At 34.4% G+C, this 15,912-nt stretch overlaps 2 protein-coding genes across 5 annotated transcripts; both read left to right on the top strand.

Moving 5' to 3' along the window:
* The first annotated feature begins 589 nt into the window (after positions 1-589).
* LOC120291528 (disease resistance-like protein DSC2) lies at positions 590-3,212 on the top strand. 3 transcript variants are annotated; one of them, XM_039309098.1, is made up of 5 exons: positions 591-793; positions 876-975; positions 1,437-2,592; positions 2,728-2,848; positions 2,933-3,212. In XM_039309098.1, exons 3-5 carry the CDS (start codon positions 2,168-2,170, stop codon positions 3,077-3,079), a joined length of 693 nt encoding a protein of 230 aa, XP_039165032.1. In that variant the 5' UTR covers positions 591-793; positions 876-975; positions 1,437-2,167; the 3' UTR covers positions 3,080-3,212. The 3 variants fall into 3 exon arrangements, with proteins under 3 accessions (XP_039165031.1, XP_039165030.1, XP_039165032.1); XM_039309097.1 differs by having other exon boundaries at positions 590-793; positions 892-975; positions 2,728-3,212; XM_039309096.1 differs by having other exon boundaries at positions 590-793; positions 2,728-3,212.
* LOC104429994 (disease resistance protein RUN1-like) lies at positions 3,205-10,065 on the top strand. 2 transcript variants are annotated; one of them, XM_039309087.1, is made up of 4 exons: positions 3,205-3,295; positions 3,402-4,485; positions 8,481-8,762; positions 9,571-10,065. In XM_039309087.1, the coding sequence occupies exons 2-4, from the start codon at positions 3,484-3,486 to the stop codon at positions 9,583-9,585; spliced, it is 1,299 nt and encodes a 432-aa protein (XP_039165021.1). In that variant the 5' UTR covers positions 3,205-3,295; positions 3,402-3,483; the 3' UTR covers positions 9,586-10,065. The 2 variants fall into 2 exon arrangements, with proteins under 2 accessions (XP_039165021.1, XP_039165020.1); XM_039309086.1 differs by having other exon boundaries at positions 9,537-10,065.
* The last annotated feature ends 5,847 nt before the right edge of the window (positions 10,066-15,912 follow it).

Raw genomic sequence — 15,912 nt, 5'->3', positions numbered from 1 at the left:
CTAAAACGTCCGCATCTAATCGTCGATCAACCTTAAACATCTTTAACAAGTGGTGACTAAGCATGAATTTGGTGGTTGTCTTCTTATTTTCTGATAAAATAAGTTTCTTTATTGCAAGTTCACAACTCTGTGCCAATACAAATGACACTATCATTAAGTGTTAACATGCACAAACAAGGGATCTTTGTGATATAATAAATCTTATCTGACATTGATTCTGCACACCCATCCTGCAAAAATAGAGTAGGCGTTATCAAAATTATATATATATTTTGGTCAAAAAACGAAATTTTATTTATATCATAACTGGTGAGGATCCAGCAGCTCCCAAGAGTGGGGCATCATTTGGAGAAGAAAGCCAATTGGGCGGTAATGTCTGTTTCCTCTGCTCGCGCGCGGCCCAGTCCGCAACGGCATTTTCGGTTCTTTGACAGGAATGAAGGCCCACCAGCGGTAAGTTCTGAAGAAGGTCTTTGCACTCTGTCCATGCAGCACGTGTGTCCCAGTTAAAGTCTCCCGCGCACTCGAGAGATCTTACCAGACTTTTGACAGTCGGGACCCCACCGAAACCACACCCACCTGCTTCTTCTTGATGTACTTCAGAGCTTCTAACAGAGTTAGGGCTTCCAGCTGAGCAGCTGAAGCCGCCCGAACTGTTTTGGTGAAACCGTCCACAAGGCAGCCTGAGAAGTCGCGGACGATGCAGGATATCGCGCCTTCCCTCGACCCTGCACAAATCGACCCATCGACGTTGATCTTCATGGTCCCTGTCCTGGAGCTACCCAGATTTGAGGTATCTCGGTTTCGTCTGACTTTCTTGCTTGAGGGTGTTGAAAGCCCCAATTTCCATAGCTTTCCTGCTGAAATCGGGCCAGATCTACTACTTTGCAGGCATCCGGCTGACTTCCCCGAAATATATAGTTATTCTGCCCCTTCAAATTTGCCAGAGGATGTTTGAAATCGCTTCCAAGGAAGGTAAGTGAGTGTCTTTCCTTATAAAGAGCGCCAACCACGCATCAATTCGACAACTTCCTTATATTAGTCAGTAGAGAAAATGGTGACCAACGAGCGACACTATTGCTCGTTGGTTTTTTTTCATTAATAGAATAAGCAAGTCAAGTCAAGAAGCAGCTGCATAGAATCCACGCACCTTCCATATAATGCTGCGAAATTGCTCTCCTGTTCTTTTATTAGTAGAGAGTGTTGTGTGTTGGTAATAAAACGTGGAAGGCCGAGATCGGTGGAAAACAGCAGTGGCTGGATAGTGTTTTTTTTAGCACTCCTCAAATAGTCGGTCACTCCTTGCTCCTCTTCTCTGTTTTCCTGCTTTGATTGCTCCATTTTCTCCAGATTAGGGTGTGTGAGAGCTCTTGTATCTTTGTTTGAATTAATGTTGCTCCCAATCAAATTCTGAGATACATTTCTTCAATTTGCAGATCCGGGTCTGTGAAATCTGCCTTTCCTCTAGAGCTCTGCTTGATAAATCTCCTACGTTGAAAGAAAATAAAAGGTATTTTTTTTGTCAATCACTGCATGATGTACATCCAAACAAGAAGAAGGGAAATGAAGAGTCCCTTCTCTCCCTTTTGGTCCAACTCCTTTCTTTTCTTTTCCCTTCATTTCCCTCTCAACTTAAATTTTCAAACAAAGTGGAAAAGAAAAGAACCCAATCATTCAGAAGATCCGAATTCCGGGGCCTCTTCCTCATCGACCCCTCTGCATGGAGGACATTACAAAGGCGGAGAAAAACAGCAGAAAGGGAATGACTTCGAAGTGCTCTTGTGCACTCCTCAGGTAATCAATGACTCCTTACTCTTCTCTTCCCCTCTGTTTCCAGCTTTGGTTGCTCCATTTTCTTCTGATGACTTGTGTGAGAGTTTTTTTTTTTTTTTTTTTTTTTTCGAAGTAGCTCCGAATTGAGTTCTGATGAGTTTTTGATCTTGGATTATATATATGTCTGTTTTCTGTTTCCTGCTTTCTTTTGAGTCTCTGCTTCATCAATCTCTTTTACTCTTTGAATTAGTATAATCCTCTCGAGGTGGAAAAGGCAAAACCCACTCATTTAGAAGATTCAATTTACGGGGCGTTTTCCTAATCCGCCTCTGCACATATTGGTGATTATGGAGGCAGAACCAAAAAGTCGAAAGGAAAAGGTTACGAAGTATATATGAACTTTAGAGGGCGAGACACCCGTAAGGGTTTCGGTGATTATCACTATACTAGCCTTGTCGATGCAGGAGTTCACGTGTTCAGAGATGAAGAGATCTGTGTTGGTGCAAAGATTGGTTTTGATTTTCCTTCCGTTATTGCACAGACTAAGATCTCGATTGTGATTATCTCTGAGAACTTTGCTTCCAGCTCATGGTGCCTTAAGGAGCTAGTTCATATATTAGAGTGCAGGAGAAGCAGAGGGCAACTAGTGTTGCCTATATATTACAAGGTGAAACCCTTGCAATTGAAATATCTTACCGGAAGATTTAGAGGTGCTATTGATGCACATAAAAGGAAAATGGGCGAAATGGTTGTGAATTACTGGATAGAAGCGCTCCGAGAAGTCACTTCGGTGAAAGGATGGAAATCGGAAGAATTTGGGTACATTATTCTCCACCAAAACATTATTCAATTTCTCATAAATAAATATTTTATAAAAAGAATATATATATATATATATATATATATATATATATATATTGCCGTCCTATATTGACATTTATTGCTATTTAACAGACATGAAGGAGAATTGGTTAGAAGTGTTGTCAACGAAGTTATGATCGCGTTAAATGGAACCAAAAGGATTATGAGCTCGATAGACAATAATGAAGTCCCAACCAAAAAGCCGAAAGCAAAGGTGTGTGAAGTGTTCTTAAGCTTTAGGGGAAAGACACCGGTGAAGGTTTTACTAGTTATCTCTATACTATCCTCGAGGATGCAGGAATTCACGTGTTCAAGGAAGACAATGACCTCCGTGATGGTGAGCAGATTGGTTTGGAGCTTCTCGGCAGCATTATGCAATCAAAGATTGCGATCCCAATTATCTCAGAGAATTATGCTTCCAGCCAATGGTGCCTTCGTGAGCTGACTTTGATGTTGAATTGCATGAGAAGTGGAGACCAAAAGGTGTTTCCCATATTTTACAAAGTGGAAGTCTGGCAGGTGCGAAATCTTGGAGGGAGATACGGAGATGCTTTTAATAAGTGGAAAAAGAATTTGGGTGAAAAGTTGTGGAGGAATGGAAAGAAGCGCTTCGAGCAGTCTGTTCCTTGAGAGGATGGAAGTCACAGAACTATGAGAATGGGTACATTATTCTCCACCAAAACATTTTTAATTTCCCACAAATAGATCTTTCTTGAAAAAAATATAAATTTAGCCATTCTATACTGAAATTGATTGTTATATGACAGGTATGAAGGAGCATTGGTAAAAACTTTTGTCGAAGAAATTAGGAGCGAGTTATATGGAACTTCTCAGCTAATAAAAGAGTTGATGGGAATTGACGAACGTGTGGAACAAATTACGAGCTGGATAGATGTTAAATTTAATGATACAAGGATTGTCGGAATTTGGGGAAATATTGGCGTCGGTAAAACAACTCTTGCAAGGGTCCTGTACAACAAGCTTTCTAGTCATTTCAAACATCTTAGCTTTGTGGCAAATATTCGAGAAACATCTTTGCACAAGGGTATTGAATGTCTGCAAAGGCAGCTCATTGACGATATACTAAGGAGTCCAAACGACGTGTCTATCGACAAAATCAGTGTCATCAAGTCTCAATTTATGAATAAGAAAGTTCTTGTACTACTTGATGATATAGATGCCATTACTGATTTTAATGCTTTGATTGGAGACATTAGTTGGGTTAAAGCAGGAAGTATAGTCATCGTCACAACGAGAAACAAGAAATTTCTCGATGAGGCTAAGGTGGACCATAAGTACGAAGTCAATAAGTTGACTCTGAATGAATCATTGATTTTATTTAGTAGACATGCATTTCAAAAGGATTATCCTATTAAAGGTTATGAGATTCTCTCTCATAGTATCGTATCCATAATAGCTGGACTTCCCTTGGCTCTTAAAGTTATAGGTTCTTGTTTATATGAACAGAGCAGAGGAGTATGGAATAATATATCAAAGAAATTAATGGAAGTGCCTCATCAGCAAGTACAAGAGATGTTGAGGATATGTTATGAAGAATTAAATGATATGGAGCAACAAATTTTTTTGGATATAGCATGTTTTCTTATTGGATCATCTAAGCAAAGTCCTACTTATATGTGGGATGCCTGTGGTTTTTTCCTGAGAAATGGGATTGAAGTATTGAGTCGTATGTCTTTAATTGAGATTGACGAAGATGACAAGCTAAGGATGCATGATCAACTAAGAGATTTGGGACAGAAAATTGTTCATCTAGAAAATCCAAAGGAACCACAAGAGCGTAGCAAATTATGGAAATATGAAGAAGCAGCGTATGTGCTTGACAGCAACAAGGTAAGTGTTTTCCTCTACTCGTCTTACTCAATGAATGTGATTCCATTTTTCCTTTCTTGTTTGAGATTATAGTTAGTTTCGAATCCCCAAAACTAGCTGCTTCTACCAATAAAAGAGCTCGTACGATTAATTGTTGTTCTTGCCTGATTATAGGACATAACTGAGGATTGTGATTAGAACACTCTCCTTTTGGTAACTTCAATGCAAGAACAAAACTAAAAAGCGTTATGTTTGAAAGAGCGCTTTCGGATAAAACCTGACAACTATAAATTATGGGGGCCATGCTTTTCCCACATATTAGTTTCATGCAAATGTTTGGATTCTTCTTTTGATTTTTTGTGAGGTCTTTTCTTTCTTTATTTTCTTCTACTAAGTATTGACTTCTTTTGAGTTTGCTATGATAAAGGAGACCACCATGCTTTCCACAGAATTTGATAAGTATCCATGAGATCGAATATGGAATTCTGTTTACTCACTTGAAATTCATTTGTAATGATTAGCTATCCTGGTTCATGTATTTTTCGAGTTGGATTAAGTACAGATTAGGTCCCCCATCTATTCTTTCTTCGCTCAAAGTAGTCCTTCATTTTTCGCAGTTTGTGCAAATAATTCCTTTCTCACAATTGCTAGTTAACATCATCAAATTTACTCTTGTGGCTTTCGTATTCATTTATGATATATGCACCACTGTTAGTATAACCCTCTAAACATATACTATTTTCGTTCAATAGACATTTCATAATAGTGGATAATTTTATTTCTATGAATTTGCTAACAATTTTTTGTTTCTTTTGTGACGATGGATAATTTTTCTATTCCCTGACAACATTTATTTGTTAAATATAGGCTATCAAGCTATAATAATTATTTCTGCATTTCTCAATTCTTAGTGAGTACCTTATTTAGCAAATATTTAGTTAATTTATATCATCATTTGTTAAATATATGCTATCATATTACATAAGTTTTTATCAATCTGTTATCATCACTTTTGTAAAACGAAAAAATATTTTCTCATAATGAGTATCAAAACAACTTTTCAATGACAACAGCTATTACTTATCATACATTTCGTTATATTCATTATTCAAATATATGTATTGATGCAACAGAACTCTTTAAAAATGTACTTTTTTTTTCTTCTATGACCGCTAATTTCATTATATTAATTTATTTCTAAAGCATGTTATATAATTTTTTTTTATGATGATGGATATGTTTTTTTATTGATCTTTTAATATTCTGTATTTGTCAAATTTGAGTCCAATATGATATTGATCTTTTTGATATTATTATTTGGTAAAAAAATTATTTTAACGTTACTTATTGGTCACATGTGAGCCCATTGCACATAATAAATGAAATATCCAGAAATTATATATATATAAAACTAAAATTTAATATGTGTACAACGAAAAGGCATAGTTTTGTGGTAAGACCTCCGGATTAAAATAAGACATTAGAAGAAAAAAAGTTGAAATTTTACAATAAACTGGATTGATAGAGCCATAAATATTTTACTTAGATATCTTAACACTCAAAAGCCTTTAAATCTCAAGATTTTGATCATCCATATTCTTAAAACTGTGGAAACAATAATGAAATTAAAATTGAGAAGAATCATGGGGAGAGAAAAAGTAAAATCCACTATGAAAATTCAATTATTACAAAAGGTGGTTAAAAAATCTAAGACTCTTTCCGTTTTAAATTCTTAAGGTAATAACTTGAGAAAAATAATATTTATATTGCTCTTAAGCCCTAACATTGGCCCAAACCCATAAATAATTCAAGACATCTCAACAAATCTCCATCTTGGCTTGAATTTTACATTAGTAACAAAATCTTCTCCTCCCACTAGAGTAAAACTCAGTTGCGGCAAATATTAACCAAATCCAAGCATCACAAATATTAACCAAATCCAAGTGATGCTTGAATTTGGCAGCGGGCAAGGGCTTTGTCAACATATCAACTAGATTGTTTTCTGTACCAATCTTAGCCATCGAAAAGAATGTCTTGAATATAATAATTCCAAACATCGATGTGCTTTGTTCGCTCATGATATATTTGATCTTTAGTAAACTGTATAACATTTTGACTATCACAATGGACAATAGTCACACCATAATCCACACTGAACTCCTCAAATAAATCTCTTGACCATATGGCCTCTTTAATTGCTTTTGCAATAACTATATACCTTGCTTTTATAGTAGATAAAGCAATTGTATATTGTAAAGTAGCTTTCCAACTTATTGTACAACCTTCAATAGTAAAGATACACCCAATCAAAGACTTCCTTATATCAAGGTCACCAGCATAATCAGAATTAATATGTTTAGTATGACTGTCACTAGTTTTCCCAAACTCTAAACTAAAATCAGAAGTACCTTTCAAATATTTCAAAATCAACTTCACAGCTTGCCAATGAACTTTGCCTGAGCATGATAAATATCTACTTACTATGTTAACAGCATAAGAATACTTTCAATTTTTCTATTTTTTTTAAATGATTATCACATAAGTTTGAGGACCATGTATTCATATAATAACAATTATTAACAACGTTATATTAGAATTTGATTATATACACAGTTAGAGATAGCTCTTATCACCTGTAATACTTAAATTTAAGCCAATGTAATTTTTTTAATTAAATATATATGAGAATGTTGTCCATCATCTCATAAATTACTCGAAAAAGTGACGGATCAAATTTTGTTTATGAAATTAATCTGCATAATATCAATAAGACGTGGATAAATTCAAAGCAATGGCTCACTCAAATATTTTTAAATTTAACTTTTGTTGTCATGTAAAGAAAAAAAATGTTTTGAATTTTATATGACGACGAGTTTTCATTATTAGTGTTAAAGTTAATATGGACGTAACTAAAAGCACTTATGACATATGGATGATTTGTTCAAGCATCACACAAGCACGCACAAATGTCAAGAGCATCTTTAATTGACAAGTACCACATATAAACATTGAGATGCAAAATATAATGAAGTAACAATATTACTGAAAAATATTATATCGATGCTTTTCAGCAAGCAAATTTTTGCACAAATGGAAATCTAATCAACAATATAGAACATTGATTAGAACTAAAAGAAAGTTATCTATGAAGTTATTGAAAAACACTTTAAATTTACAAGGAACTTTTGAAGGAAAAGTAAGTAGCGTCTCATCTGAAAGAATACAAGCTTGAAGGAGAAATTGTATCATCCAAACATAACAATTGAGCTCTTTAAACATCCAATTTAGTCGATCTTCTTAGCCAATGTGTCTATTAGCAAGATCTCATCAATCTATGGGCAAATTGATCAAACATATCAATGACTGCTATTTCACAACGCATGAGAAGAGAACATCAACCATCTACAGTGACGAAAAGAGGAGTAAAAATTAATTATATAACGTTTGATCGATGATTGGTTTTTCTTTCGAGTACAAAGAAAATCACTCATAGAGGAAAAACATGACAAAAAAGGAATGTAAACATGTGCGTACTTTTTGGATGACATTCTTGTTTCACTTAGCTATTACCATGGGGATTCTCTAATTTTGATGGATGCCTTGATGGCAAGTTTGATAGATACATTTAAATTGTAAGAGTTGTCTTGTTTTTCGTATTAAGGATATGAGTTAGAGTTGCATTGTTTCGCATATCAAGGATAATAGATATATTTGGAGTAGTGTGTGCATGGAGAGAGACATTCCAATCTAATTTTTTTTTTTTTAATTCAAAATGTGTAAACTGTGAAGAGCATAATTGGAAGAGAATAAGTCACGAAACACCCTCCTTAGCTTTACATTTTTATACAGATGAGATATTTAATATGCAATCAAAATCTACCGCTTCACAAAGTTGAAAGGGAGAAGCCTGCACGATAATAGTATATCAGTAAATGAAATCAGTATGTCTTTTCTTATATGCAGTTGGTCTCATGTCATCATTCAATCTTACGGTCTTCTCTGTTTCCTAATTGTAGGGCACTTGTAAGATTGAGGCCCTTCGTTTTGACGAATATGGCTACAAAAGAAGCTACAAAGGTGAACAATTTAAAGAACTAGCCCACTTGAGGTACCTTCAAGTGTGTGGTGGGAATTTCGCTGGAGATTTTCAAATTTTACTTTCTCAATTAAGATGGCTTCAATGGGAGCGTTGTCCCTCGAATTTCGAAGCGGCCAATTTTCATCCAAAAAAGTTAGTCGTGCTCAATCTATCGTGGAGTGAGATTTCAGAGGATTGGGGAGGATGGGATCCACTGAAGGTAAGATGAAGAAATGACATATCTCTTGTTAATAATCACATTTTGTTGAAGTCCCAATCGCACCAAGTTCTCCTTTCTTTCATTCAGAAAGGTTTAATATTCTTCCTCAAATTAAGAATCTTCCTCTAAATATAAGAGGAACTTATAGGCATCTAAATATACCAGAAGCCTGTACACATACTAAAAAGAACTTTTAAGCTAAATTAATTAACATCTATTAAAAATATAATTATAGTATTTTGCCTATCATGATTTTTTTTTTTTTTTTTTTTTTTTTTAATCTAAATTGTTTTTGGCTTCTAAGCTAATTTCTCCCAGGTAAAAGTATGACTTTTTAACGATTCTTGTTATATATCTATATCTATCTTCTTTAATGGCAAATGGAAAGTTACAACTATTTACCTATTGTTAACTTTTGTTTCTAATATAAATTATTCTAACTATTCAAATAGTATTTCATGTAAAAAGCAGTTAGAGCATTTGTAGAGGGCACTTTTATGAGGGTGAACTTTATGTTATTTTTGTGAGTGCTAGAGGGCACTTTTATGTCGGTAACATTGTTTTTGTAATAGACATTTATGTGTTGGTGACATAGCCAAACACTACTACTTAAGAAACATTTAAATAAAACAAATGTGAAGTAGTGGAGCATCATAGCAATGGTAGCATAAGATAAGGGGTAGTGGAGCGTGGGTTTTTCCGAGGAAATTTAAAAAGTCTAAAAGAACAAAGAGTAGTGGAAAATCTCATTGAGCTATCTCTTTCTTTCTTCAGATGGCAACCCAGCTCAAAGTTCTCAACCTTACAGGTTGTCTTTCTTTAAGAAGCACTCCTGACTTGTCTGCTTTCGAAAGCTTGGAGATTTTGATTCTTGAAGAATGTGAGAATCTGGAAATGATTCATCATTCTATCATGCTCATCAAGTCCCTTATCTCTTTGAATGTCAACGGTTGTAGGAGATTGGAGGAACTACCGATAAGAATAGGTAGAATGGAATAATTGAGGGAGCTTCTCATAAATGACACGGCTATACGAGAGATTCCAATATCAAAAGGTGATTTGATGAAGCTGAGATTTTATGTGCCTCATGGTGTCCACAACTTGCTCAACTTCCTGAATCCATAGGCTCACTTAAGTTGTTAACTCAGCTAGACCTATCTCATTCAGAGATTGATAAATTACCTGAATCCCATGGACTCCCTTGAGTCGTTAACTCAGTTGGACCTATCTTATTCATATGTTGAAGAATTACCACACTCCATGGGCTCTCTTGAGTTGTTAACTCAATTGGACCTATCTCATTCAGGGACGTTAACTCAGTTGGACCTATCTTATTCATATGTTGAAGAATTACCACACTCCATGGGCTCTCTTGAGTTGTTAACTCAATTGGACCTATCTCATTCAGGGATTAGAAAATTTCCAGAGTCCATGGGCTCCCTCGTGTCATTGATTCAGTTGGACTTGTCTTATTCAGGGATTGAAGAATTACCCGAACCAATTGGTTCTTTGAAGAAGCTCGAAACCCTCAATGCCTTTAATTGTGCATTGTTGTCCCACATACACAGCTCCATAGGCAATCTAACATCTTTGTCTCTCCTTGACCTAAGGAAATGCCATAAACTTGCTAAACTTACAAACTACATAGACTCTCTGGTGTCTCTACAACGCTTGTTATTACAAGGATGTCTCTTGCTGAAAGAGATTCCCGACTCGATCGGAAAGTTGGTATCATTGACTGAGCTAGACTTGAAATCTACATCGATTGTGGAATTACCTCAAAGCATTGAGAAACTGCAGAATTTGAGGATCTTGGACATTCGTGGAACCCACATAACAGAACTTCCAGTTGCCATGTTGACTCCTAGAATATTTAAACATTGAATATTATAATACGTATGTTGGCTTGGCTTATGTCATAATTTCACGTCTAGGTAGCCTGTAAGATCTCCTGCTTTCTCTTCTTCGTCCAACATGTGGCTTTCAAGTGCAAACTCAGTAGGGAAATAAATGTCGAACACTGTGTATGTACTGTTAGTGCGGCCACCAGTTCTGTTGCTTCAACTGAGCATAATACTTTTCAAGTGGTTGGTGAATGAAATTGAGGTTGAGTTTACGCAAAGCCCGTACCAATGGTTCACAGATAAAGAGAAAGTCAATATCATACATTCATAAAAAAATTTAAATTAATATGCTCGTTATAAATTTATCTTAAACTAAATTTTTAACCACCAAAAACCATAAACTGGTATGCTTGTCACAAATTTACCATTCGTCGCTTTGTATTAAATTTACTATTAAATTGCTGAGTTAAATGATACTTGCAATTGACGGGTGTGCTAATTTAGGTTTTACCCTATGTTTTATCACATGTTTACTACTTGTAATTTTTCATATCATAAATGTATCAATTTTGAGTTTTTAGCGGTCAAAAAATTAATTTTTGAATAAATTTATCATGGATATATCAATTTGAGGTTTTTGGTGATCAAAAAATTTGTTTAGAATAAATTTATCACAAATATGCTAGTTTGAAGTTTTTGGCTTAGGGTAAATTTGTTATATGTGAGCCAGTTTTAGATTCTTCATAATATTAACCCTATTTTTAAAGCCATTAACTTTATTGACTATAATTTGAAAGTTGCATCTGCTCTGAAGTTGCATATTTGCTTTTTATGAAAAATGGGGTCAAATTCAAATATTTAAAGTGTATATTTTTGTAATAAGGATTTTATCGACGAATGGCCCTTATTGATTAAGTTAGACATCCACGTGTAAATTTTTTGTCATTTTCAAAACACTTTTTCTTTTTCTTTTTTTTCATATGGTGCACAATCGATAAATCCACTTATTAGGTGTGGGTTGGCTAACTGGTGCTCTAAGCAAGAACTTCCTAATAATAATCCTCGACTTGTCGCCACAGCATGTCCTGTTCACGATTCGGAAGCAAATGTTTCAAATATTTTCTAACAAAGCCATTTCTCTCTAGTTTGGAAGCTATGTATTACCATTGTTGTTGATGTCTAGTCCAATCTTATGATCTCCATATTAACTCTAAATACTTCAAAACTCGTAAAGAATCTTTTGGTCAGCTAAGTCAATTTTAATTTCCTCAAGTCATTTCTCGATTTTTTGAGGTTTGGTTTGGTTTCAACTTTTGGGAAACCAAATCAAATTGCAAAATCTTATTGTATAAATTATTCATTTTGTCAATTAATTCTGCCATTTATATGTGAAGTAGCCTATCGAAATAGGTTTGATTTTTATTTTGTGTGGAATTTATGACTTGTTGTGAGTATAGAATTTGTTTTTTTTTTTTAATTTTGTTTTCAATGAAGTTACAATAGGTAAAGAGAAAAAGATGAAAGAAGAAACAACAACTAAACGGAATCAATCCCCAAAAAATGGTTTGGCTTGGTTATTTCTTGACTATGATACGATTTAATTGGTTTCATTTTTCGTCAAATTTTACTTATACAGTTTGGTTTGGTTTGACATTCAAACTACACCAACTGTCCCGTGCTCATCTCCTAATAGTTATCAATAAGGAAATAAGGTTGTAAAAAATTTGCACAATTTTTTGCTTTTTAACACAAAGGCGCAGTTTCGAGAAAATGTGAGAGGTCAAATATAATTAATGATAATATAAACCAAGTCATTAAGGCGAAGAAATGAAAATAAATACTCCATGGTGAATAGTACATATATGACGGGGAAGCGCTCATGTGGACCATTTTTTCGGAGAATGAAGCAAATCCAACGTTCGCAAAGGAGATTTTTCTAATTATCCAGAATCTCACGTGTTATCATGACAGGTGATTCTTCAGGAACATTTCGTTAGAGAATCTTATTTTATTTATCCAAAAGTTAAAAAGTAGGTCAACGGATGTCGTCTACATAGTCAGAGGCATGTGACGAGCACGAAGAAGAAACTCGAAAGAAATTGGGCGCGTGAAAAGGTACATCGGCCTTACGGCGGAAAAAAAGAGAGAGAGTATGTCGACCTGATAATTAGGGATGAGCGGTTCCAGGTTCCAGTTCGGTTCCGTTTGGAACCTGGAACCTACCATTGGGTACAGGTTCCTCAAAATGAGGAACCTGAAACCTACCCGTGAGAACCGAGAACCTGGAACCTACCCTATCACAGGTTCCAGGATTGGTTTTTTGTTATTTTCATATTTGAACTATAACATATGCGCACATTACCTAAAAAATATAACGTACGCGCACGTTACCAAAAAAACTATAACGTACGCGCATGTTACCAAAAAAAACTATAACGTACACGCACGTTACCAAAAAAAAAAAAAAAACTATAACATATGCGCACATTATCAAAAAAAATATAACGTATGCGCACGTTACTGTAAAACTATAACGTGCACGCACGTTACCAAAAAAAAATATAACGTATGCGCACGTTACCTAAAAAAAACTATAATGTACGCGTATACTACACGGTAACTTCCCATTGACATGTTATCTTGACACATTAACTTCGCACTGCACAACAATAATAGAATATAATTAGAAATTTCAAAACAAATAGCAAACTAGAAAGTAGAAATAAAACACCACTAGAACAAGAATGTCTAGACGTATGTTTTGAAATTTTTTCGATTAAACCCTTAAATGAACTCAGAAAATTCTGAAATTTGGACACGTTGTATTTAAGACCTAGAGGTACAAGTTTCATGAAGAAATCATAATCCAATTCGTTCTGGATTAAAAAGATAAAATCGATTTACTTTTTCCTATTCTCTACTTGCACAGTTTTTGAAACATTTTTGGTTAAATAGGAAAATGAACTACAAAAATTACGAAATTTAAATATGTTGTAGGAAGACATGAAGAAAGATATTTCATGCAGAACACATTTCCAAAAGAACCTCATACAAAATGATATAGTCCACGCATTGCAACTTACAAGATCTGAACACATCAGATTGCACAGTTTTAGAAACATTTCCGATTAAATACCCAAATGACCTTCAAAAATTATGAAATTCGACTATGTGATAGCCAAGACCATAAGGTAGATACTTGATGAAAAATCGAAGTCAAATTCGTCCTAGATAATTAAATATGGATGGTTAAAATCCCTGTTCGTAGTACCGTAATTCCAGATCTAACCATCTCCAAAGGACCACGATTTCACCTACCTATTCTTGTTTTTTTTTTTCTCTAAATTTTTGATATGTTGTACCTCAGGATGTCCTTTACAACTTTTGTTAAGAAACCGAAGTGAAATTTCGACAAAAAGGTTGCCTTACAGTCCATGCATTCATCAAGGGTCGGTCCCAAAATCTCCAGATCCAGTCTTTCCAAAGAATAACGATTTCACCCACTTATACTTGTTTGTTTTGTCCCAAATTTGAGTATGTTATACTCCAAGAAGTCCTTTACAACTTTCATTTAGAGGCCAAAGCCAAAATTCAACTAGAACATCACATACAAGTTACTAGAACATCCAAGGTCGAGCTTTTTCTGCCCTAGTAACCGGTTCCGGTTCCCAGTAAAGGAACCGGAACCGAACCGGTCCCCTTGGAACCGGGAACCGAACCGGACCCTCCTCCGGTTCGGTTCCGGTTCCCGGGTTACCCGGGAACTGCGCTCAGCCCTACTGATAATGATGACGTGGTGGTAGGTGAGAGACTCTGCTGTTCTCGGAGGAGAGAGAGTGAAGGGAGAGAAAGAGGGATCGCTTGGATTTGTCACCCCGATAATAAATGAAATGGGGCCCACGGCAAAGAAAGAAAGCAAGCTCCAACGCCAACTAATACTAAACAAACGGATTTGAGACATGACAATGAAAATATACTGTAATATCGGTAAAAAATTATCAAAATAAAATTTAATTATAAATATTTTAATTTGATCAATTTAACAATAATTTTTTTAATAATATATCAATTTCATTAGAAATTACTGACGTTGATGTCAACAAGTATCATGTAGGACGATCATTGTTAATATAAATAAATCGGCCAAGATCGCAGTAGAAGAATCATCATAACTTTGACCAAGACCACAAAACTAAATGACTTCGTCTTAGAAGAATAATGAAAACTTCCCTAGAAATATTCATGATCACGAAAATTTAATGGAAGAATTGTTATTATGTTGTCTATGTGTATAAAGATATATCTAAAAATTAATTTCCAGGTCACGATTTCTGTAAAAAGTGTACACAAGAATATTTAGTGGTGAAATTATTGATTTATCTACGACATTATATTATATTTTTGCAAGACTATACATTTGGAATGATATGGTCTCGATAATAATTTGTAATTTACTTTTAGAACATATATTAAAAAACATACATCTTCAATCACATGATGACGAACCTTTCAATGTCGAAGAATTATCACAACTAAAATTTTTAACAACATATTTACTAAACATGTATACACAAATCTCTTTTATGGAGAATCATCGGAGTTTATATCTTAGTGATCGGGTAACCTTACATTTACAATGGTTTTATAAATTTATGAGAGAACAATAGTGAGAAAAATAGAAAACAAATTTACAATCATCTGCCGACATCAAAGTAATATTAACATAATATATTACAATATAATTTTCAATTCAACAATCAAATTTAGGATAAGAATACTTTTGATTTTTCTATTTTTTAAAAATGATTATCACATAAGTTTGAGGACCATGTATTCATATAATAACAATTATTAACAACGTTATATTGGAATATGATTATATACACAGTTAGAGATAGCTATTATCACCTGTAATACTTAAATTTAAGCCAATGTAATTTTTTTAATTAAATATATATGAGAATGTTGTCCATCATCTCAGAAATTACTCGAAAAAGTGACGGATCAAATTTTGTTAATGAGATTTATCTGCATAATATCAATAAGACGTGGATAAATTCAAAGCAATGGCTTACTCAAATATTTTTAAATTTAGCTTTTGTTGTCATGTAAAAAAAATGTTTTGAATTTTATATGACGACGAGTTTTCATTATTAGTGTTAAAGTTAATATGGACGTAACTAAAAGCACTTATGACATATGGATGATTTGTTCAAGCACCACACAAGCACGTGCAAATGACAAGAGCATCTTTAATTGACAAGTACCACATATAAACATTGAGATGCAAAATATAATGAAGTAGC

The sequence above is a fragment of the Eucalyptus grandis genome, chromosome 3 (genome assembly GCF_016545825.1).
Source record: "Eucalyptus grandis isolate ANBG69807.140 chromosome 3, ASM1654582v1, whole genome shotgun sequence".
Lineage (NCBI taxonomy): Eukaryota > Viridiplantae > Streptophyta > Magnoliopsida > Myrtales > Myrtaceae > Eucalyptus > Eucalyptus grandis.
The sequence above is the reverse complement of the archived record's forward strand: the minus strand, read 5'-3'. Positions and strand labels throughout refer to the sequence as shown.

Coding starts and splice junctions, on each gene's coding strand:
- LOC120291528 (XM_039309097.1), top strand. CDS start 2,168: ATGAACTTTAGAGGGCGAGACACCCGTAAGGGTTTCGGTGATTATCAC. Junction 2,593..2,727: donor TGGAAATCGGAAGAATTTGG/GTACATTATTCT, acceptor GCTATTTAACAG/ACATGAAGGAGAATTGGTTA.
- LOC104429994 (XM_039309086.1), top strand. CDS start 3,484: ATGGGAATTGACGAACGTGTGGAACAAATTACGAGCTGGATAGATGTT. Junction 4,486..8,480: donor ATGTGCTTGACAGCAACAAG/GTAAGTGTTTTC, acceptor TCCTAATTGTAG/GGCACTTGTAAGATTGAGGC. Junction 8,763..9,536: donor GAGGATGGGATCCACTGAAG/GTAAGATGAAGA, acceptor TTCTTTCTTCAG/ATGGCAACCCAGCTCAAAGT.